Source organism: Peromyscus californicus, unplaced genomic scaffold (genome assembly GCF_007827085.1).
Source record: "Peromyscus californicus insignis strain IS unplaced genomic scaffold, ASM782708v3 Scaffold_6__1_contigs__length_162567912, whole genome shotgun sequence".
NCBI lineage: Eukaryota > Metazoa > Chordata > Mammalia > Rodentia > Cricetidae > Peromyscus > Peromyscus californicus.
Window position 1 is genome coordinate 123,523,970 of NW_026294584.1, and position 25,433 is coordinate 123,549,402.

The window sequence follows — 25,433 nt, forward strand, 5'->3', positions numbered from 1 at the left end:
AGAATTAATTAGTTGTTTCAAGTGAGTTAGGATTGGAATATAGTCAGGTGTTTCATTAGTAGTTCTCATATACCATTATGTTTTATAAAAAAGTTGCTGTAGAGAGAATTTTGGTCTTACATGTTCAATTTACATAGCCTAATGCTAAATGTAGTAAAGCCTTCACTTGGTTTTAGTGTTTCTAGCTAAAAGATCTATCTTGGAATCGATACTGTTATTTGTGGTGGTATGTATCATGACTGTAGATGTAACTACAGCACTACTTACCTTGAAAGTTGATTTTCCTTTGGGCCACCAGTTCACAAATGACGACACATAGACTTATTACTAATTATGAAAGCTGGGCCTTAGCTTAGACTTTGTTCTTAACTAGTTCTTATAATGTAAATTAACCCATATCTTTTAATCTGTATTCTTTTATGTAGCTTGGTTATCTTTACTTTGTAGTGCCCATCCTGCTTCCTCTGCTTCTGGCTGGGCAACTCCTATGTGCCTCGATTATCTCCTCCTCTCTCTGCCCGAAATCCCTCTATCACTCCTGCCTAGCTATTGGCCATACAGGTTTTTATTACACTATCATAGCAATACATCTTTACACAGTGTACAAATATATCACAACATTTCCCCCTTTTTGTCTAAATAAAAAGGAAAGGTTTTAACTCTAACCTAGTAAAACTATATACAATTAGAATTTGAATATTGTATCAGAAAAAAAAGAATATTTATCAGGTAAGAATTAGATTTGCAGTGTTCAGTCCATTTGTATTTGGCATATTCAGAGAAAATGCTCCATTATCTATCCTGTCTTGATGAATCCAAAGTTTTGTACCTAATTTACTTTTTGTCATGACTAAGTGAAACTGTAACTATAACTATCTAGTCTTGAACTCCATCAGAGACCTGAGAAAGGTATAATATTACCCGGGTAAACAGAAAATGCAGAGCAAGCAGCTTCCAAAACTATGAAACAACAGAGATGTCTGGCTGCCTGGAAAGTCACCCTAGGGTTCCTCTGTAATGTTGGGGCATTCATCCTTGGCCTACAGTCCTAGAATACCCGACAGACTTTTTTGTAAAACAGGAATTTTGAAGGACTTTCCTACCTTGTCATGGCAAAGTTCAGCAGTCGCTTTCTTTTGTGTCCTGCTTGTCCAGTTTGGACAGCATATTGTCAGCAGTTGAGTCAAGGGCAGTTTCTTTGCTCAGGGCCTAGCTTTTGCCACAAAGAAAGTGAACTCCATATGGAGGTTTTTCAATGCCCAACATCCTTTTTTTGGGGGGGGATTCTTTGAGGGTTTCACATTGTTCTCCACAATTCTGCTCACCTCCCAGTCTCCCCATTATCCTTCCCTCACCCCCGCAACACCCCTCCCAAAGGAAACAAAACAAAGTGAGCAAACAAAAACAAGAACAAAGAAAACAACAACAAAAAACCTAGAACAAAACAACAACAAACCTCTTTCCTTCTCCTTCTTTCCTGCCTCCCCAACACCTCTTCATTCGTCCTGGTGACACTGGGGGCCTTGGTGTGTCACACAGTGTACCCTTTTGTTCTATCAGCTTTAGTAGCAAATGTTCATTGCAAGGAGTCACTGGTCTGGTTCAAGGCCTCTGGTTTCTGGTACACCATCATCACTGCATCCTCACTGGAACTTCTCTGGGGTATCCTGTTGTTCTACAGGACCAGTACCTTCATGAGCTCCAGCAGGTCCTAGATGGGGTAGATGCTAGGAGTGGGCCAACACAGCTCCTGGCTGTGAGCCCTGGGGGGTAGCTGAACTGATCAGTCTGGGCTACTGGGGCCACCCACCTCAGGTGAGGGGGGCGGGGTCAGCTTCCCTACATCCATGCCCTCAGGGTCAGTTCACCCTTGCTTGTGGTGAGGGGTAGGGTCATTTATCTGAGTACAGGGGCCAGCTCTCTTGCTGTAATGTCCAGCGAGAGGCAAGGCCAGCTTTCTCAGGGCCAGGAAGGGTGGGGCTGGCTTAGCATGGCCCTATGATTTCATCTTTGATGGTTTCTAAGGCCTCCTGAAGTGACATGGGCCACAAACATCAGTACAGACTCTAGCTGCAACTGGACCACAGACCTGAACATGGCCCTTGGTAGCAGCTTGGGTCCGGATGACATCCTGACTCAAGGTGGAAAACAGTGACCACTCTGGTCTTGATGGTTCTGGTGGCTGCATGGCTGCCAGACACCACCAAGGCTTCAGTGCCCAACATCCTTTTAAAGAATAAATTGGTGCTGCCAGGAGCAGATGTGTTTCACTGTCATGAAAAGCCTTACGTTATTAAAACATTTTAAATGCCATATTCTATAGGTCTTTGAAGTGTTTGAAGATCACATATCTATCTAAAATATATCTTTGTATGACCTTGAAAACATACCTAACATGACTAAATTTGATTATTATAGATGACTGACTACTAACCTGCATTTCTTAATTATCCTAAAGAGTTTAAAATAATAGCTTTCAAGGACTAGAAATTTACATTACACTGTTAAATGAACTGCATAGGTATAATACCTTAAACAAGAATAGAAACATATATACAGTATAACAAAAATAACCTTTTATATATTGTATCAATATATAAAAATTCATACCAATGTAAAATATTTGAGACTAGTAGTTGTTTTTTAGTTCAAAAGTAGACCCAACAATCCATTCTTTTATCTCATCATTTCTATACCATATTCTCCCCTTTTCCCTTCAGAAAGAGATCGCTGAATCTAATCTCCTTTGCTCAGCTTTTTCCCTGGCCATGACCAACAACAACTTGCAACCAGTCCCCCTAAACAATGATAAGCATCCATAATACATTGAACTACCAAAAAACACCCATCCCACCTCTTGGGAATGAGGGTGTTGTGTTCTCTTCACTACTTCCTGTTGTCTGGGGGTGATGGTGTCTTTCTGGGACCCTGAGAAAATTGAGATAATAGTCAAGTCTTGGGAAAATTAGCTATAACATTTGTTGTCCAGGCTTTGTGTAGTGGGAAAGCGTGGGGCTTATCTGAAGTCCTGGCTGGAGTAGTGTGTGAGGGCAGACGATCTCAGCCAGCAGCTTTGGAGTTGTTCTGGATGCAGAACTCTGAGGAAACTGCAACAGGCATTCTGAGAGGCTGGATTGTGTGGGCTGCTTGTCTTCATTGGTGTCTGACCCCTCCCCTTTTTTTTCCTGAAAACACAAACTTAAATGCAAGTATGAAACGTGTGGTGTGTACAAGTCAGCTAAAGATGACTTTTTTTTTTTTTTTTTTTTTGGTTTTTCGAGACAGGGTTTCTCTGTGTAGCTTTGCGCCTTTCCTGGAACTCACTTGGTAGCCCAGGCTGGCCTCGAACTCACAGAGATCCGCCTGGCTCTGCCTCCCGAGTGCTGGGATTAAAGGCGTGCGCCACCAACGCCCGGCTAAAGATGACTTTTTTGTTTTATGTTTGAGCAGGTAAAAGGCATCTGTTAACTTTATAAGTTTGTTTGGAATGTATAACCAAACCTCTATCCATGCCATATGAAAGGATGGTATGTGATAATGTCACGAAGACTCTGTAGCCAACAAGATTTATCATGTATCATCCAGACTCAGAGCTGTTCCCACAGTAGAGGGATCAGTGTATATGCCACCTGTCCCGTAGTCTTTCTTGTTTTCTTTTTTTCTTGCCTGTAGCCAAGATTTTCAGGAGGTCTCCTTGGTCAAATCTGACTTTATTCATTTTGAAGACTTTCACAGCTTTTTGTTTCTTGTGGAAACAAAGGCACAACCTCTCCCCCAACTGAACATATTTCCTGATTTCCTTTTTGAAGCTAAGACTTCCCTAAAGTATATAAGCTGCTTTAATTCAGCAGTTCTTTCCACAATCCAGTGTCTCTCAGCAGCTGCCGTTCCCTTTTCATTAGCACTCAAAAAGTTCAGACTTAACAAAGCACCATATAGGTCCAAAATCCCTGTGTTATAATTTTTCTCATCCTTATGTGGCTTATTTTTTTAATACTCTACTCTCTTTAAAGACTTTATTATTTTTAAACTATTTTTTTTTATGACTGTCTATACCCTTTTTTTCTTTGTTTAGCATCTAGGCATATTTTTAAGCATACTCTATCTGTTCAGAGGTTTTTTTGGTCTAGACCTGACGCTTTGCACATCTGCAGCCTTTTCTGACCGTGTGAACCAGGCCTTAACCTGCTAGGTAGGCAGGCCCTCTACCACACATTGAGCTTATGGTGCTGGCAGCTGGCTCCGTCCCCAGCAGGTCTGCCTAAGCATCTCAGTTGTGCCTAATTGTCCAAGTTCTGGGGAACTGTTGTGTCCCACCTGCGGCACTCGTTTCTCTCTCTCCCCACAAGTATTAGCAGGGCCTCTTAAAGGAGCCGCACCTCTGTACTCTGAGCAGTGGGCTCTGTGTATGTGCTGCACATTGGATGCCATTTGTAGTAGTACTTTATCGTTGGGACCACCCTGCAAATAATGTACAGAGACTTATTAATTATGAAAGATTGGCCTTAGCTTAGACTTGTTTCTAATTAGTTCTTATAACTTAAATTAACCCATATTTTTAAATCTACATTCTTCCATGAGGCTGTTAACTCATCTCAGTACTGCCCATCCTGCTTCCTCCGCATCTGACTGGTGACTCTGCCCAGAAGTCCCGCCTATCTTTCCTGCCTAGCTGTTAGCTATTCAGCTTTTTATTGCATCAGTCACAGCAGTACATCTTCAAACCTGCTTGCGTCTCAGAGCTTCTCATCAGAGGCAGTGCTAGCGTGGTTCATGGGAACACTGCAGCTGTGAGTAGTTAGATACCAGATGACCCAGTTTGAGTGTAGGTGTGCTTCACAGATAAAAGGAATGCAGTACTTTTTTTATTATTTATTATTATTTATTTTGTTAAGGAACAGAAATGCTTATCTCTGGCTTTTGAGACGAAGAAGAGGAGAAAAAGCCAGAGGAAAGGAAGCAGTAAGCATTTGAAACAATGAGACAGGAGCTAGTGTAGACACTTAGGAAAAGCAATTATAAAGAGACAGATCATGTGTCCATTCTGTGAGAGAGTTTGTTAGTTTTCTATATCAGTAGCAGATCAAAAGTGACATAGCTGAGCTGAGGCTTAGAATCTAGATTCATTTTCAAGCAGCACAATCAGTATGATATGTGGCAACTTTCTTAGAGTTTTAATTGTCCTTTTAAAGTTACTCCTATAAATGATACATGAAAACAACAATTTTTACATATTTATATAGAGCCATGTGATGTGCAATTCATGTGCAGTCATACACTACATTGATGTTTAAATCAAGGTAAACACATCTGGGGATGTAACCCCACAGCCTTATATGTGCTTAGAGCCTTATACGTGCTTAGACGTGTACTCTACCACTAAGCAGCACCGAGCCCCTGTTATTTCTTTATGGTGAAAACATTCAAAACCCCTTGTTGTAGCTTTATGAAATGGGCAATATGTATCATTATCTATAATTGTCCAACAGGTTTAAATTATCTTTAGGGGATGTAAATGTCACCACTTCAGAGAGGATTTTACTGGATACCCTTTTGCTCGCTATTACTACTTCTTTTGTGTAGACTATATTAATAGTTCTTGACCAGTATTTTTTTATATTTGTTTTTTAGTTTCTCTTTCCCCTCTATTCATTAAATAAATGAGTGAATGATTAACTGGGTGCATAATGGGAGAGGCAAAATACCTGTATGGGTTTATAAGACCACAGAGGAAAGAGCACAGTTCATTATCTATGCATGCTGTCAAAGACATATAAAAGGGAGGCTGTGAATAGCTGATCAGTGAGTGACACTGTGGCAGAGTGTCTTACTTTGGCCGGTGTCTTGAACATCTAGTAAACATCTCTTTCATCTATGCAGACACCAAAGATGAAAAAACACCTCACTCGGGGGTTGAAGCCATTGCCAGTTGATTAGAATTGGTAGAGATGAAACTGGCTACATGCCAGTATGTCTGCATGGAGAGCCTGTTTGTACAGGGGGCCTATCTGTAGCATGAATGGAAGGCTGCCTTTGTTTCTGCCACGTATTTTCTGACTAGTTTGAAGATTGTTTTTGAGCCTGGTGTTGCCAATTGTACTGGTTTTGAAAGAGTAATCTTGCATTGTTAGGATTTTGCACCAAGTTTTATTTGATTTTCTTTGCTTCAGAGAAACACATTTTGGAGTTTGACTTATCTGGAGTGATGGCCCATGTGGAGAATTTGGAGTACTTAGAGAAAGAATGCCTCAGATGACTATATCTGTAGAGATACGGGAAGTTTCAGCTCACAATTTTGCACACTACATTCACTTTGCTTATAGTACTGAAGAGAGTTCTTACTCAAAGGTTGTGGGAATATTGAGGGACTTTGTGTTTTGATCATAAGATTTAATTGCCAAGATGAATCTTGTAACTTGTACTTTTAAGCTAATGTCCTGTAGGGAGGAAGTATATCTGCAGTTGGAAGTGAATTCTAATTGGTTCATGAAGATGAGAACTGATAATTGTTTTGGGGTTGTTTATTAAAAAGATGATTGGCCCAAGTGTGCTGAAAGGAGGAGACAATGATTTGCATGATCTTGCTATTAGAATAGGTGACTATGGGATGAGCTTTCTTGCCCCTTCCAGAGAGAATGCTATACCTTAGTATGATATGTGTGCAATGGCAGCTGCTGTAGAGAAGCATGTTGTAGTGGTATATGCATTTCCAAACAAAGAAGAGCTTAGATTTGAAAGAATGCATGCATACAGTTCACTTTCTGGCTTCTCACTTACAGTGAAAACATTGAAGTAGATTGTAAATCAATCCTTATCACTCCAAACAACAGCAGACAGGAAATTTTAAAGTCAAGATTTTTTTCCCCCTTCTCCAAAAACTATAAAACATGTTTTCTTCTATTAGAAGACATTTGTAAACTAGTGTCTGTCTTGGCTAGGGTTTCTATTACTGTGAAAAGACACCATGACCACGGCAACTCTTATAAGGAAAACATTTAATTGTGGTGGACCCCTTACAGTTTCAGAGGTTCAGTCCATTTTCATCATGGCGGGGAGCATGGCAGCATGCAGCCAGATGTGGTGCTGGGTACATCTTCACTTGCAGGCAACAAGAAGTTGACTGAGACACTGGGCGATTTCCTGAGGATAGGAAACCTCAAAACCCGCCCCGACAGGGGCATACTTCTAACAAGGCCATACACACTCCAACAAAGTCACACCTCCTAATAGTGCCACTCCCTATGAGATTATGGGGGCCAATTACATTCAAACTACCACAATGTCCTTTGGAATAGTGAAGGAAATTTGAATCTGATTTGTAGTCATTTATTTCTGAAGTAACTTATGGTTGAGTGTAAACATAGAGTTTGCTCTGCTCCTTATAGGCAAAAGGTGTTGTGGCAAAGCTATTTGTGTTCTAAATCTAGATGCAGTTAATAGAAGACATTGTAAGGTGCTGGGAATGGAACTCAGGTCCTTTGTAAGAGCAGCAAGTGCTTTAAACTGATGAGCCATCTCTCTAGCACCCCCTCCCCCCATTAAAAAAATCTTAAATTTTTTTGTACAAGCATGGATGTTTTGCCTGAGTGTGTGTCTGTATACTACTTGCATGCACTGTCCACAGAGACCTGAAGAGGGTGTTGGATCCTCTGGAACTGGAGTTAAAGATGGTTGTGAGCTGCCATGTGGCAATGGAAACTGAAACCTGGGTCCTCTGCCAAGAGCAACAAGTGTTCTTTAACCATTGAGCTATCAGTCCAGCCCCTTCAATAATTTTATTTTGTTTTGTTTATGTGTATGGGTATTCTTCCTGCATGTATATCTGCTCACCATGTGTGTGCCTGGAGGCCAGAAAAGGTGTCAGATTTCCTGGAACTGGAGTTACAGATGGCTATGAGCTGACAGATAGGTGCTGGGCAGATCCTCTGGAAGAGCAGCCAGTGCTCTTAACTGCTGAGCCATTTCTCCAGCCCTATTTATTTACTTTTGGTGCCATTGGGAGTTGAATTCAAGCCATACTGCTGTACCAGGAGCTGTTTGATCCTATCAGATCAATCTCCCAGAGTGCTGGCATCCTAGCTATGCGTTACCATTCACAGGTAGGGTCTTCCCTTTCTTTCCCTTCCTCTTCTCCCCCCTTGCCATACTTGAATGCCCTACACCTAACCCCCTCAGTGAGATTTGTTGTTGGGTTGGGAAGTCTCTTAACGCAAGAACATCAACTCATAGTCCACATATGGGGTGTGAGAAGTTAGCCAAGTGTGTGTTTATTTAGAAAGCTTTCTGTGCTGCCTGCCTGCTGACCACCATCATTGGTGGACCGTCTGAGTACCTCATTCAAGGTGATTGTGTGCTAGTTGTTGTTTTCATGATTGACAGTCTACTTAGCTCATCTGGCATGTGTCAAGACCTCTCCCTTTCCAAGGCTGTGACTCTGTTGTAAGTGTGTACCACATTTTGTTTGCTCATCTCCTCAGTGCACTTGTGGGTCTGTCTACCTCTTGGTATTTTAAATGCTGCTGCTGTGATCATGAGTCTACAAAACCTCTTAGACTCCTTGCTTTTTTTCAGTTCCTTTGGGTTTGTATCCAGAAGCATAGTCGCTGGGTCGTATGGAGTATTAATTCACTTTTGGTGACAATATTAAAGTATCTGGGGCTTCAGGAGATTGGTTGTCCTGCAGCTGAAGAAAGCCCAGTGACAGGAGGAGAAAATGCTTAATTAGTAAAATGCCAGTATGCTGGAAGATGGGAGGTTAACGCCTGTCACTGTCCTCACTATTGCCACCCAAACCGGCTTTCTGAAGCATCTCGTGTGAGTATGTTACTTCAGGCTCAGGGGAGCACCAGGGCAGTTGGTTCATCTCCATAAATGTTCAGTTCTGGAACGTGGGTTGTGAGTTCTTAGCTCAGTCCAGAGCATCCTGTGCTTGTGAATTGAAGAAAACATGGTTATTCAGAGGCTTGTGTGAGGGCTGTGCATCTGGTTTCTGTCCCTACTGGTGTCTGCTTTGTGTTGACAGTTGCCTCCTATTTGTGACTGGGTGTGTGGCCAGGGAGTGAGTGGGTGGTACATGGGGAGTGGGTCAGTGCTTTCTGTTTTCTTATTTTCTTGCCGGGGACCAAACCTAGTCCTTTACAAAACTGGGCAAATGCTCTTTACTAAGTGATATCTTCAGTGCTAGGTCCTTTTCACGTTGTTAACAATTTACTGAAGTGTCAGTTTCCATACCATAAAGCTCATCAATTTTAGATGTACAAATCAGTGATTTCAACAAATGGTCTGAGTTGCACAGCTGTGGCATCCATCTCTCTCTAACATTTTCTTTCCTCAATAAGATCTCGTATGTCCACTTCATTCCTAGTCCCTGTTTCAGATAACCAGTAGTCTACTTTCCTTCCCCTTTCTGGATGTTTTGTAAAGATGAAACCATAATATATATGGTCTTTTGTGTTTGGCTTTGGTTTTCTTTCCAGAAAGGATTTCACTGTGTAGCCCAGGTAGTCTTAGACTCACGATCTTCCTGCCTGAGTTACCTGAGTCCTGGGATGACAGGCCTCTTGCACCATCAGTACACTTCAAGTTACAGTTACTCATTCAGAGAGGAAGAAGGAAACTGGGAGAAAACAGTATACCCCTAAAGTGAAAAAACAAGGGGGGGGTTAGAAAAGTAAAAATGAGCCCCCTTTCCAGCCACCTTTAATTCAGGCTATAGCTTTAGCTTTATAGAGAAAAGATGACAATTTAACCCAGAGCTTTCAGGTGCTCACAGGCATATACCTCCTTCAGCTTGGCTCTGGGAAGAACCTCCTGGCAGCTGGCATCACAGTGGGATGAGCATTTTTAAGAGGAAATGATCACACTGCAAGGCAGGAAACCAGAGAGGACTCAGGGTCAGGCTCAGCTCTGGCATGTGAGTGACCACTGTCTTCTCTCAGGCTCTACTCCCGATGACCAGCACACCCTCTAGACCCCACATTACAATGGGACCCACTGTGGCCACGCTGGGACCAAACTTCCAGTGTGAATCATGGCAGCAAAGTTAAGGCGTATTCAGACCGTAGCATGTGGAAGGGCTATTGTTCCTTTTGAGGATCCCCACCCTGTTTCTCATAGCAGCCGTGTAACATGGTCTCCTACCCATTGCACACAGCAAAGGTTTCGGTATCTTTACATCCTTGCCAATACTCTTCTTTTCTGAGGCAGGATCTCCATAAGTAACTCAGACTGTGGCCTTGCACTTTCTGGGCCAAGATGGGATTACAGGTGTATGCCATCAAGCCTAGTAACATTTATTTTCTAAATTTTTTTGTTTGTTTGTTTTTTGGTTTTTGAGACAGGGTTTCTCTGTGTAGTTTTGGTGCCTGTCCTGGATCTCGCTCTGTAGACCAGGCTGGTCTCGAACTCAGAGATCTGCCTGGCTCTGCCTCCCGAGTGCTGGGATTAAGGGCGTGCACCACCACTGCCCGACTTTATTTTCTGAATTTTAAATTTTTTATCTTCTTAGTAGCTGTCTTAGTGTGTGTGTGTGATAGTACCTCTGTGATTTGAATTTGCATTTCCCTAATGAATAGTGATGTGAAACATGTTTTTTGTGCTTCTGTGTATATGGCACATCATGACTATGCCATTTTGATAGCACTAGGTTTTGTTGTCGTTCTTGAGATAGGGGATCACTATGTAGCTCTGGCTACTAACTGTAGACCAGGCTAGCCTTGAACTCAAAGATCCATATGCCTCTGCCTTTCAAGTGCTGGGATTAAAGGTTTATGCCACCATGGCTCAGCTAGCACTCGATTTTTCTTTTTTTTTAATGTACAACTCATGTGGGCTGGATGTAGTGTTTCATGACTGTAATTCCAGCTTTTCGGATGGCAGAGACAGGAGTATTGGCATAAGTTCAGCCTGGGCTACTTGGTAAGACTGTTTCAAGCAAACAATTATCATGTGTGCAAGTTCTGAGAATAATTTTAAGTATAATTGAAAATAGTGATTTCAGTTACTGTTAACATTTTCCTAACTGGATCAACCAAAACACTACTGAATAGGAAAAAAAAAATATTTGCCTGAGTTTAGCATAGGAAATTAATTTGTAAAATTGAAGTTCTGTGTGCTGAGACTTAAAACTACAGAATGCATGTGTGGGTAACATAAGGTCACAGTACACAACTAGCCAGTGTTAGGCCTTGGGAGAAAATAAGAACCTTATTTGTTTGACTGGTCTCTTGGAAATAGTCCTGTTTGTTTAAGCAGCACATTGTTGACCTCAGAAGTCAGTCAGTTCAACTGAGAAATGCTGATAGTTGGTAAAGTGTCTAGAATATAAACTTAGTATTAACTATGGTTCAGTAGTATTGTATTTCACAATAGCATCAGAGGATATGGTGTGAAATGTGAGACTCTTGAATAATGTGACACTGTACTGAAAGCTAGTGAAGATTCAAATAATTGAGTGGATAAATCAGGTGCCTCTGTGGAATGACTTGATAGCCAGTAACTACTGAATGTTGTTGACAAAGGGTAGCTATAATTCTGGCTGATGTGTTAACGAAGTTATTAATTTCTAAGTTTTATTTGGAATGTGGGAGATGAATCAAGACAATTTGAAAGCATTCTAAATTCTTGATCTTTGATACATTGTAATATTTAGTATAACACAAGCCTATTGTTTATTCAAAAATACATAGAGTGATGGTAAAAATTGAGGACCCGGCTGTATAGTTTTCTGTGTATGGTATTTAGCATGCCATTTCTAATTAGGGAAGGGTGGATTTAAAAGCAGCGTGATACAATGGTTATTGGTTGTTCAGTTGGAAATAGAAACTTTCTAAAAGTACATAATCAAATTCCAAAGAGAGGAACATTATTTTAAGTGTTACATTTATTTATGTGTTTAGTGTTTGCATGCCTGTGGCATGTGTGTTCAGATAACTTGCAGAAGTCAGCTCTTTCCCCCACCATTTGGGCCCAGTGACTGAACTCAGTCACCAAACTTGGTGGTAAGCACCTTGTATCCACTGAGACATTTTGCTGGCTCTGGATGATCATTGTGAATGTAAAATATTACTAAAATACTATTGTAAAACATCTAATTTTAGTCTTACCATAACCACTAAAGTTAAAAGCTAAAAAGAGAACAAAGTTGATTCATAAAGTTTTATATTACAGTATATTTTATAAACCTTATTAGAAACAAACTCAAACTGCTTATCAGTAGTTTTCTTCCCTCAGAACTATTTGGGGTGTTTATTTCAGAATTAAATTTTAACATTTATTGCCAAAGAAATTTAACCACTGAAGTTAAAACTGCTTTACTTTGGAATTCTCAGTTCTTTTTAAAAATATTTGTAAAAGTGAGAAATTTAAAATTTTCATATGTTATATAAAAAGTTTTCCTCTGCATTTTTAAAGATTTATTTTTATTTTTATGTATAAAATTCAGTGTGGGTGTTTTGCCTGTATGTATATAAGTATGTTAGTCTACCATGTGCATGTAGTGCTCACATAGTCCAAAAGAGGATGTCAGAAACCCTGGAACTGGAGTTATAGATGGTTGTGAGCTCCCATGTAGGTGCTTGGTATCAAACCTTGGTTTGCTGGAAGAGCAGCTAGTGCTCTTAACTGCTGATCTATTTCTCCAGCTCCCCACTCCCTCTTTTTATTTGGAGAAAGGGGCTCACTACATTTAGACCTGTCTGGCCTGAAACTCACTATGTAGACCAGGCTGACCTTGAGCTCACAGAGATCCACCTTCCTCTGCCTCCTGTGCATTACTATGTCTGGCAAAGTTCTGTTTTTAAACTTAGGAAAATCTGTAAGAAATACCAGTACATATCCAAAATGTCCTTTTTTGTTTGTTTGTTTGAGCCCAGGTCAGTTGATTGTATGAGCCTTCCTATGGTGTTCTTGACCCCTCTGACTCCCACACTCCCTTTCTCCTCTTCCTCCACAGGATCCCCCAACTCCACCTAATGTTTGGCTGTGAGTCTCTGCTTATATGTTACAGTTGTGTAGCTTGGTCCTCTTGGGGGACTCCTAACCTCGGGAACAGGGGCTGTCTCCGACTCTATTACTGGCTTTTGGGACCCTTGCCTTGCCCAGCCTTACTGCAACTTGATAGGCCATGTTTTATTGATACACATAGGAGACTTGCCCTTTTCTGGATGGAGATGGAAGAGGAGGGGATTGGGGGATGGGTGACGGGAGGCTGTGGCCGGGATGTAAAATAAATAGATAAATTAAAAAAAGAAAAGTAGGTACAAATGCAATGTTGATACTAGAAGCATATGATGTTATGGCTCTCTATTATTGATTAACCTAACTTGAAATGTTTTATTTTGTTTAGTCAGGTCAATTCAGTGAAGATATGATACCCACGGTGGGCTTCAACATGAGGAAAGTAACTAAAGGTAACGTCACAATAAAGGTACGTTGGCTTCTATGCATGTGTGTGTTTATGTATTCATGCATGTATGTGTTTATGTATGTATGCATACATACATACATGTATTGCCCTGTCCCTCCCTTTATACTTGATTTAAATTGTAATCGAAAAATTTTCTGTTCCTCAGGTTTTACCTGCTGTTTATAATTCCCAAGTAATGGTTGGATTGTTCGAAAAGACTGCAAGTCAGTTATTTATGTTTTCTGATAGGTTAAAGTGTTTAAGAGTTGAAATGTAGTTAAGTGTCCATAAAAGTCATCTTACCATATGGGTTAGTAGAAGTAACATTTGATATCTTAAGAATTCCAAAATATAACAGTCCCATCTTCAGTCTGAGCAGTGTTGTATATTGAAGCGTGGTAATTACTTCCAATAATGTCATCCTAGTGTATTTGTGGTAGCAAATATCATAATCCAGTTTTTTTTCTTTTCTTCATTATTAAACCTAAAGTTGAAGCTAAAATAGGAAAAGTGTAACTTACTTTTAGCATAATTTCTTTTTAGTTCCTGGACTGTAGGAATGTTAGGGGATTTAATCTTTTCTTGTCACTCTGGTTTTCCTTCTGTAATTCCTGTGAGTTTAGACCTCCAGCCTGAGCCATGTGAACATTTTACCCAGTTCTTGTTGACAGATCTGCTTGCTAAGTTCTATCTTCGCCTTTTATGATGACACTCATCATTTGGCTGCCTGTGTGTGTGTGTGTGTGTGTGTGTGTGTGTGTGTGTGTGTGTGTGTGTCTGTCTATGCATTTTACCAGTGTCAGTGCTTCAGTTTGAAACTATAAAGAAGGCCACAGCTCAGGAGTTGTATGTGGCCATATGCAGTACATTGCAGGTAAAACAGTGAGATTATTATGGAGAACTCCAAGGGAAGGAATGCTGATTTTATTACTTACACAATAATTTAAAAAGACACACTTAAAGTTTAGGAGATCCTGAGCAGTTCTTTTTTTTTTTTTGTCTTGGCACCCAAGTCTGGATATTGCATGTTTTTGTAGATGTTAAAGTAGTTATTATCTTAAAGTTGTATATATCCATGATTAGAAATGTATTGGGTAATAGTTATTATCACGTTGCCAAATTTAACCAAGTCATTGCTCAAGCAGAATTTTAGATCTATCATTCATATATTTAGAGTTGAGAAGGGGCCCCAAGTTATCTCAGATTGAGTTTGGATTCGAGGTTTTAGGAGTACTCTGGTTCTGTAACATTTGACCTGTCTTTGTGACTGTTCTCCACTTCTAATAGTACCTTCATTAGTACTTGAAATGCCCTTATTAAGAATTGCCTTGTTTTAATTCAAGATCTGGGACATAGGAGGACAACCCCGGTTCCGGAGCATGTGGGAGCGGTATTGCAGAGGAGTCAATGCTATTGTGTAAGTTGGTGGTGAGATTTTTTTTTTTCCCCCGGTCTATCAGATTAGTCTTGAAAGAAAAAATTGCTTTTTAATACTTCCAAAGGTAGACTTAATAATTATCTCAGACAGTAATTGTCTTTCTTAGCTAATATCTCAGTATAATTCCATTAACATGGGATTTTTTAAAATCATAGAATAAGAGATTTATTGATTTCTTTATTCAGCTGAGTGCTGTTCAGTATGTTTTCCAAAGTATAACATGTATTAATTAGTCTTTGAATAATGTAGTTAAAAGTATTCATGCTGAATGTAAGACTTAATTTCTTTTGATTAGCACTTTTAGTATTGTAAATATTAAGAAAATTTAAAGTCTATAATCCTAGTTCATTGAGAGTCATAGAGATGGCATGTTGAGATCGCTTTGTTTTTTAAGTTACATGATAGATGCTGCAGATCGTGAAAAAATAGAAGCCTCTCGAAATGAACTCCATAATCTTCTAGATAAACCACAGTTACAAGGAATTCCAGTAAGTTTGGAGAATCTGATATTTTATATTTGCAGTTATATATTTAACATTGAACTAATCTTGGTATTCCTAGAGATTGGTTTTAGGATTCCCAGTACCCCACAAGTACAGAGATCTGAAGATTCTCAGGATTTTTTTTCTTTTCTTTTTTTTTTTTTTTTTTTGAGATTAAGCTTTATGATGTAGCCTGGGATGGCCTGGAACTTGTGGTTCTGTTGTCTCAGCCTCCCAAGTGTTGGGATAATGAGTCTGCCACCATACCTGGCATCTCAGGTCTTTTGTGGAAATGGCGTAATATTTGCATGCAAACTACACAATTCTTCCATGTAGTTTGAATTATATTTAGATTACTAATAGTATTGAATACAACAGAAGCGCTGTGTAATAGTTGTTGATTGTACTGTTTAGCGAATGATGGCAAAGGGAATCTTTACATTCTCAGTGACATTACAGCCCCCCCCCCATATTTTTGCTTACTTTTATTTTTTCTTTTTGAGATAGATTACACAGTATAGCCCAGGCTAGCCTGCATCTTAGTACATAGTCCAGGCTGGTCTCAAACTGGACATCCTTCCCCCTCAGTTCTTGAGCACTAGAATTTAAGTTCTAAGTCTCCTGCCTGGCTTCCCATGTGCTTTTGATGTGCAGTTGATTGGACATGGACGTGGAGCCTGTGGGTCTAGAGGGCTGCTAATTATATTTGAAATTTACTATGTCTTCTTTTTTAAGGGTTAAGAGTACTTTGAGCCAGGCGGTGGTGGCACACGCCTTTAATCCCAGCACTGGGAGGCAGAGGCAGGCGGATCTCTGTGAGTTCGAGGCCAGCCTGGGCTACAGAGTGAGTTCCAGGAAAGCTACATAGAGAAACCCTGTCTTGAAGAAAAAAAAAAAGGAAAAAAAAAAACAAAAAGTACTTTCGCTTCAACATTGTGAAATTGAGAAATTGAATTTATCTTCCTGACCTTTCTCTACTACTTGTGGTATTTCCTCATTGAATGAATTAGTTGAAATACTTTTGTTCAGAATTGTTTGACTCATCTGGCTGTGGTCACTTATGCCTATAATCCCATGCTTGCGAGCCTGAGGTGGGAGGATTGCTGTGAGTTCCAGGCCAGCCTGGAAAAATCCTATGTTGATTTAAAGATCTGGTGTGTGGGAGAATAGTCCCAGTTCTGGAGTGTGTTCTTAAAAACTGGAGTTACCTTTGCCTAGTGTCTGCTGGAACCTGGATATCGTATTGTCTATAGATGCCTTAACTAGATAGTCACCAAACTATGTAGAGAGAGCAGTGCTCTGTTCTGGGGATGCGATGATGGGCAGAAGTTGCTAGAAACACTGTATGCTGGGGGAAAGATACATTTGGGGAAAAAACAACAAACATTTAACAGTACAGCTCTGGTGATCAGTATTAAGACAGGTGCAGAAGTCCTTAAGAATTGCAAAGATTGCTGGGCAGTGGTGGCACACACCTTTAATCCCAGCACTTGGGAGGCAGAGGCAGGCAGATCTCAGTGAGTTAGAGGCCAGCCTGGTCTACAAAGTGAGTTCCAGGACAGCCAGGACTGTTATACAGAGAAACTGTATCTCAAAAAACTGAAAACCAAAAAAAAAAAAAAAAAAAAAAAAAAAAAAGAGAAAAGATTTATGTAGTTCAAGGTGAAGGAAGAAACTTCTCCGAGCCAGTGAAGTATGAATGGAGGTCTGAAGACTGTGGGAATGTGAAGGTGATGGTTGGTAGGGAAGGAGTTCCAGGCCCTTTGGTGGTAGGAAGCAGTGTCTGGAACACAGAGCCTTGGGAATGGCTGGGTGGGTTGAGTTACATGCTGAGCTGTAGCTGGGACATTAGAGGCCACACTTACAAGATCATGTGGATAGTCTTTGATATGTTTTAAAGGATGGTAAGTGCCCTCTGTCTGTCACAGCTACTTTTGATTCTTTTTTTTTTTGCTATATTTTTGTCAGTTCTTTTGAAAATTTCATTGTGTGTGTGTGTGTATGTGTCTTTTTAGAAAAGACCTCACTGTGTATATAACCAGGCTGGCCTCCCAGTGAGTGATCTGTCTGCCTCTGTCTCCAGAGTGCTGGAATTAAAGGCATGAGGACCATACCTGGTCCTCATACAATGTGGTAGTGGTGGTTTTTTGTTGTTGTTGTTTTTTCCCCTCTTTTGCTTTTCTGCTCTTTTGGGGGCCCACCACCCACCTCCCAAATAAATACATGGCGTCTTGTTCTTTCTTATGAATGCCCAGACTTAGCTTGGCTTGTTTCTAGCCAACTTTTCTTAACTTAAATTATCCCATCTACCTTTTGCATATCTGTTTCTGTATACCGTTCTTTTTATGGCTTGCTGTGTAGCTGGATGGCTGGCCCCTGATGTCCTCCTCTCCTTTTCCGCTCATCGTTCTCCCCATATTTATCCTCCTATTTATTCTCTCTCTCTGCTAGTCCCACCTAGCCTTCTTCCATTCAGCTCTTTATTAGACCAATCAGGTGTTTTGGACAGGCACAGTAACACAGCTTCACAGAGTTAAACCAGTGCAACAGAAAAGAATGCAGCACATCTTTTCAGCATTAAACTAATGTTTCACAACATAAACAAATGTAACACATCTTCAAATAATATTCCAGAACAACAATGTATTTTGTTCATATTTCCATCCACTCCTCCCCAGTCCATTCTCACCCAACTTGTGTCCCTTTAAAAATGATTTTTTATGATCAACTGAGTTCAGTTTATGCTGCTGTATTCTCATAGGTGTGGGACCATCCATTGGAGTGTGGTCAATTTACCAGGGGCCACATCTTTAAAGAGAGCTGACTCTCCCTCCTCCAGAAGCCATTAGCTATACTAGCTCCTTAAAACCTGGGGGGGGAAATCAGTTATCTCCATATTTGCATTTAATTGACACAGATAAACCCTTAGCTGTGAAGATTTTTTTTTTTAATAGCTCTAGCTATCCTGGAACTAAATATGTAAATAACACTAGCCTCAAACTCACAGAGACCCACCTACCTCGCCCTCACCTGCAACTGTGAAGCTATTTACATTTTGGTTATGGCTTTCTAGGAAATCTCAGAATGTACATCATAGCCTTAGAATTATTTATGTAGTGCTGGAGATTAAGCATTGGACATGCATGTGTGTCATGACTTGTGTTTGGAGGTCAGAGGATTCCATAACTACCACGTGGGTCCTAGGGTCGAACTCAAGTCATCAGCCTTTCTGCACTGAGCCATCTCTCAGCTCCTAGAGTATCTAGGCTGCTTTTATGGTAGGAGTCATGCAATACCAGGATAAATTCATAAATGAGATTGGCTACCAGTCACTCAAATGTGTTTTTATTTGTATTTTCAAGTATGCTTTACAGTTAAGGTATATGTTAACATGAAAATCTTTTTGGAATCTTTAGATACTACAATATGCTTCTGTGATCTTTTTGTACATAAGATTTACCCATAATATCTTTTCTTTTAAAAGGTACTAGTACTTGGAAACAAGAGAGATCTTCCAAATGCCTTGGATGAGAAACAGCTAATTGAAAAAATGTAGGTCCTAAGAAGAGTAATGTTGAGAAGCTTGTTGGTAAATTCTAGTCTGTCCTCCGTTTTGTAAGCATAATTACATTATTCAGTAGTGATCATACCCTGTTCTTAGATGGATACCCTGGGCCAACCAGAGAAGTAAATCTGTAAAATTTTGTTAGTGGGAAAATACTCTTTTTCATCATAATAAAAATAAGTGAAACTGAGTAAAGAGTGATAAGTATGACAGCTGCCATCATTTTTTTTTAACCAATTCTTTTCCTTTTAGGAACCTGTCTGCTATTCAGGATAGAGAAATTTGCTGCTATTCAATTTCTTGCAAAGAAAAGGACAATATAGGTAAGAAGTGGCTGCTGTTTTGGGGAAGAAATGAGTATTATGGGGAAGGACTCCATGTTTTTTCCTGTGCTGTAGTGAGTGGGGACTTTGTTAGGTGTTTTTTTTTGTTTGTTTTTTTTTCTTTTTTTCCTAATGCACTTCATATTTTTAACTGAGGGATTGTTACCTTAGGAGACATGTGGCAATATATTGAGACATTGTCTTTTGGTTTTCATACCTGGAAGAGGGTAGAGACACAGATGTTTCTAAACATCTTTTAGTCCCTCTAACAAGAATTAGCACAGAATGTCAGTAGAAGCAGGCAGAGCTGCTCTTCACTGTAGGTTTTAGGATGTTGTGCTCTCTTTAAACCTATTCTTTAAATATTCTTTTATGCTTCCTAAGTTAGAAATGGGAAATTTTGGGAGGAAAAAGTAATTTTCTAAAGGAACAACAACAAAAAGGTCAGCTGGTCATGGTGGTGGAAACCTATTGCCCTGGCTTTTTGGAAGCTGAGGCAGGAGGATTGCTGTGAGTTTGAGGTCTGCCTGGGCTACATGGTGAATGCTAGGGCAGCTCTGACTTGGTAGCAGGACCCTGTCTCAAAAAGAGGGGTGGGCATAGGGAGATGAGAAAGTCAGTCTTGGGTTCATTTTTTCAAAGCTACAAGGGATTGTTGAGCAGTGCTGGTGAGATTTGACTAGTGTTTGAGGCTGCTCATGGCTCACTAGGGTGCACTAATAGTTTGTAATTCAGTGCTTCATGTGCAGCATTACCGAGGCTAAGGAATCCACTATCCTTCCTTTAGATTCAGCTGAGCATTAATGAGTTAATGAACTGCTTCCAAAAGTATTTGAGTGCACATGGTTTCCTGTGTTTTACTGTCCTGTTCATGTGGCAGGGGAAGTGTCTTGATCTGAGGAAGGTGTCCTGGAACCACACGAGAAGAGTGTTTATTCCTGTGACTCTAGAGAATCTCTCTTCTTTCTGCATTTTTGTCTAGTCTTGAGGACTCACTTGTCTTTGGGATTTTAGCATCTGTCTAGTGACTGGAGGAAAGAAAGGTTTTTTCTTTTTAAGTTTCTTAAATATGAAAATGCTGTCATTTTACTTTAGACTTACTTTCTCCCTCTGATTTCACACTAGTGTAATAAAAGATGTAGAAGACTTGCTTCAGCAGTTATTAAATCATTGTTTTCCCAACTGTGAATAGTCACTTTTGCTCAGCTCCTGGCCCTAGTCTGTACTTGATAGGTGTGGTCTACAATTTCTCTAATGTGTTTTAGTTGGGAAAATGGAAGACTGAATTTACAGTTAGTTATCTTTCAAGCTTGGAGGATAGAGTGTTACATGTAGTGGATTCTCACATAGCTTGCAGGTAGTTAGTACATTTTAAAGAACTCAGGACAGACAGTAATTCAGTGCTCTGACTTAGCTGCCTTCTCAGTCTGTGGACTTTTCCTGGCTCTCCTGAGCTGCTGGAGCTTTGACTGTATGTTGATTCCTTGTTAGTTGCTTCTCTTCTTCAGATCTTTAGAATAGAATGTCTGATGTCAGATCCTTTAGATGTGAGTCACTTGGGAAGCAGACCAGTTGTGTCTGGGTGTGGTGGCGCATGTTTTCATTACTGCTTAGGAGGCAGAGGCAGGTAGGTCTCTGAATCGTGCCTCTTGCTAGCTTCTCTGTATCCTGTGTTTGGATGCTCCAGGTTTTCCTCCCTTCCTGTCTGTCCAGTGACCTCAGTCAGTCTGCATACTGCAGCTTCCAAGTTGTTCTCTTGTACTTGCTGGCTTGCTAAAGTAAGTTACTATAGCTTCCCTAGTTCAGATTCTCCAGTAAGTTCCTGGTGACTGGAGAATAAAGTTCTTATGTGTTAGCACCACTTTATTTATTGATACAAATCAGATACTTGTGCTCCCTAGGAGACATTGTTTTAAAATAATTTTTAGAGCAAAAGAAGTGGGTTTCATTATGACAATGGCATGCATGAAAGTCATACTTTGTTCACATTCCTTCCTCTCTTTTGTCCCTCCCTATTCCTGCTAGGCTCACCCTTCCCCAGGGAGTTCCCCTACCTCTGCTTTTATGGTTTGCGTGCATACGTGTGTGCGTGCGTGTCTGTGTGCATGTGACGTGCAGATGCTGTAATTTTGTTCTTTATGTCTGAATAAAACTCCCTAGAGACATTTTGGTTCTCATAGTAGGGCTGGCACAGAGTTGTTAAGGCCATGGGTGTCATAAACCATTCTGTGAGACACAGGAAAGGTTCACCTCATGAAGTGAGAATTATTCAGCTCAAGGATAACAAGGACAATGTTATAAAGCTGTGGTCTAGGGTTCAAAGGGAGTGATAACCCCATATTTCTTGTGCCTTAGCCACATCTTAGCAGGCCCCCATGTTCTGCAGTGGGGCATGCCTTCTGAGACTTTTTGCTTTTGTGGTTTCTTTTGTTGCCAGTCTCTGTGTAACATCAAAGCCCAAATGTTAATTTTATTTTTATTATTATAGTTATACATTTCTTGAGGTTAGAGAGTCCTTTCATGTCTTAGCCTTCCTGGCAGTTTGTGTTTAGCTCCTGATTTGACATGCAGTAAGTATAAGGTACCAAGTTCACGTTCAGGATCTGGTAGTTGCTCACATTTCCCTCTTGAAGCTCTGGTGATAGAGTTCAAATGCGGAAGAGACCTAGCACCTTGGACATTTTAAGTATTGTCTGTGTGTTTAGTTTTGTAATGCTGATTTCTTAACTCTCACTTTCCCTGCCTTTAGATATCACACTTCAGTGGCTTATTCAACACTCAAAATCCCGAAGAAGCTGAGATATCCTCTGACGTCTTCCAGTCCTTCTTGGCTATAATCCTACAACTACTGTCCGTTCCTCTGAAGTACTTCCCAGAACATGGTCCTTCCTAAACCCAAGAAATTGCCTTTCTCAGAGTTTATTTCTCATGTGCACTGCTGAAGATGTATATTCTTATCCTTCATAACAAATCAGCTGGAGTTGTCATGATAAAGTCAGCACACACTAAAAGGCTTCACACACTTGTCTAGTGTGTAGAGGCCTCTTTCCTTTCTTTCTTTTTTAAAAAACACCCACATTTTTGACCATCTTAAATTAAGAAAATTGCATATTACCATTCTGGTCTTTCTGGGCCAGATTTTTGTATTGGTTTTCAGTAAATGTCTACCTATTTCATTAGAGTCCAGTAGCTTATACTGGTACTGACTTGATGCAGCATGGAATTCCTAGTGCCACACACAGTATTTAGAAAACCTTCAAGCCTGACTCATGTGGGATAGGAACATATAATGTTTATCCCATCTCACACATGCATGTGAAATGTAGACTTACACCGTAGGAATAATTGGTCTGCCAAGAGTTAGCAGAGGCACCAGGTCAGTGCGGTGGGTTCCTTACACTGGAGACTTCCTACCTGGTAAATTTTAAACATTCTGCTTTCGGAGAGTCCTTTGTCACCAGATAGCATTTGGGGAGATGGGAAGAGTTACAGCATGCTCTTTTGTATCTGTCCAGATCATTAGCTTTCTTCCCCCTTTTAACACACTTTTTTAAAGGGATGGGAATTGAAGATTTTTTTCAAAAGCTTTCATGAATTTAGAGCATTCCAGCTAGTGTAATAAAACCCGTTAAGAGTGTCTGACTTTGTGTGAACACACGTCTGTTCTTTGTCTCCAGTCACCCACCCTGTGCTGCCGCATGACACCCTTAACTCCTGACTTTTTATATCATGAAGTTGACTTTCAGCACAAAGGTACTTAGAAACAAATTCTTAGTTTTTCTTACCAATGTAAGGTTTGGCACTCTTTTCACTGGTGCCACTAGACTTCTTGATTGTGACAACTCTAGACCTGCCTGCTTAATCTAATCATGCGCAACGTCTACAGGTTGTTTAATGATCGGCCGTGCAGAGAACTGAGGAACCAATGCTCTTTATTGTTTGCTTCTATGATACAGAGCTGTAAAAAACTCACAGTGAACATATTTTGTAGCTTAGTGACCTCCACATACATAAAGGGACATATTAATACTGGTTCACTTGTAAATTGTTACTCATGCCGATGTAATGATAAAACCTGTGGTTACACCTGCTTATGTGTTGCCTCACACTATGTGTGATTTGTCTCTTCTGTTAAGCAGCACTTAAGTCAACAGTACATATTCAGATGTGTTGAGTGTAGTCAACAGTAAGTTCTTTTAATGAATACCATTTTAATTTATAGACTGCCACGGCCTTAAAATATTCTGTACAAATAACTGCACTGTGTTGCACAGACACTACTTGTTTTCTCCATTCACATTTTCAGTGAGTAGAATCTGGCTTTAAAGTTCTCTTTTTATTCATGAAGCATGTTGCACTCTTCCCAGAGGATGGGATGGGTGGTTTGAATGAAGGGATATTTAAACTTGCTCATGTAGCCCAACACGAGTAATGGTTACTGTGAACCATTTCAAGGAATGTGGCGACTTGCTTGTGCCTAAAAGGAGGGATTGGAACCAGAATGTGTAACTAAGCGGGGACTGCATAGGTTTTTGTTAATTGACCTATAGCTAAACTTTAATGTGTTTGTGTGTCTTTTCATTGCTTTCCAGCATTTCAGGACATCTAAAAGCTACTACCAACATTTTCCTGTGCATAACCTCTGCATGTGAAAACCTAACAGTTATTGAACTTTGTAAATACGTAAAATTTTTTATTTAGATGTGGATGCATTTTTCGTCTGTTTACTGCTCTTCTCAGCTTTATTCAATAAACTTGCATTTTGAGGGTTGCATTGACAGTTTTACCTTAAAATGTGCATCCTGATGAAAGGTGCAGATCTTTGGAATGGAGTGGAAAGATAATTACTTGAAAAGGGCTCCACAGACCGTGTGCTGGAAAGAAGTTGTCATCTCAGCTGTCAAGGGTTGGGCCAGTGGGATGAACTGGGAATAAACTTTTACAGTATCTATGGAATTGGTACTATGGTTCCCTCCTTTCTCTCTTGCTGGGAAAGGATTCTATTACTAGTAAACTGTAGTGGCACTTGGGGGGTGGGCACTGAGGATTGAGCCTCACCAATGCTAGGCAGGCGCTCTGATGCCACTGAGCCAATTCCCTCTCTCCTCTACCCCTAGATTGAGGACTTTTAGGTGGTAGGGCTAGTAAAGAATTTTATTACCCAGTTTATTTAAAAATTTACACTACCAGGAATTGAACGTAGGCTCTTGCATGTTATAGGAAAGCCCTCCACTGCTGAGCTACAGCCCAGCTTTTTTTTTTTTAAATTAAAGCCCAAATTAAGAAACTGAAATCCTAAGACCTGTCTACTTCAAAATGCAAATATTTCTCAGACATGCTAGGATGGCTTAATGGGTGAAGCACTTGCTTCCTAAACTGAAGGTGGGATCCCTAGCAGTAGATGTTTGGCCTGTGTGGTAGCTTACCTGTAACCCCAGGACTGGAGAGGAGAGGTACATCAGTGTGTCCCGCTAGACTAGCTGAGTCAATGAGATCTGGGTCTGTCTGAGAGACTCTGCCTCACTAAGGTAGAAAATGATTGAGGTAGATACCCGACATAAACCTCTCGGCTCCCAAGTGTGCACACTTCCACACTCCTGCACATGAGAATATACATATACAGTCATGCAAGCCAGAAATAAAAATGTTGATTTTTCAACAAAGCCCCATTTTTAAAGTAAGGTATTTGGTCCATGTTGCTAACATGTTATCATCTGAACTGTAATATATATATTTTATGAGAGCCATTGTAGAAGTGGTTTTAGTAAGTTAGGCTGTCTCTCTCTGCATTCTGTCATTCTGTATTACTCACTGGGTGTATGATTTGGCATTTCTGTCACAAGATTTTACTATTTTGTGAAACAGTACCAAGGAATGTGAGGCTGGATGGGGCTGGTGAAGACATTCAAAGTACACATTTAGCTTTGTTCAAAAATTGAGAGTTTATTATCTTAAAGCATTTTTGTTTGTTTTGAGACAGTTTTGCTTTGTGGCCCAGGCTGGACTCAAACTCATGATCCTCCTTCACCTCTTGAGTACTGGAATGATGGGTATGTGGCTAAAATAACAGACTTCTAAAATTAATGTTTTTGACTATGATATGTAAATTGGGTGTTTTGAACCATGGGTACTTTAGTGTACTTTATTTTTGACTGAGAAAGTGATTTCCTTTTGCATCTACAGTTGAATCAGGTTGATTTGGTAATTACAGCCTCTCAGA

General features: G+C 40.2%; 1 protein-coding gene across 1 annotated transcript in view; it reads left to right on the top strand.

Annotated features, from left to right (window-relative positions):
* The window catches only part of Arl8b (ADP ribosylation factor like GTPase 8B), a 45,434-nt gene extending 21,447 nt beyond the window's left edge, over positions 1–23,987 (top strand). Inside the window, exons 2-7 of the mRNA XM_052720314.1 lie at positions 13,346–13,426; positions 14,749–14,822; positions 15,238–15,331; positions 18,810–18,877; positions 19,143–19,213; positions 21,963–23,987. Of these exons, the coding sequence (XP_052576274.1) occupies positions 13,346–13,426; positions 14,749–14,822; positions 15,238–15,331; positions 18,810–18,877; positions 19,143–19,213; positions 21,963–22,012 (438 nt within the window). The 3' untranslated portion in view covers positions 22,013–23,987. The remainder of the gene's footprint in view (positions 1–13,345; positions 13,427–14,748; positions 14,823–15,237; positions 15,332–18,809; positions 18,878–19,142; positions 19,214–21,962) is intronic.
* The last annotated feature ends 1,446 nt before the right edge of the window (positions 23,988–25,433 follow it).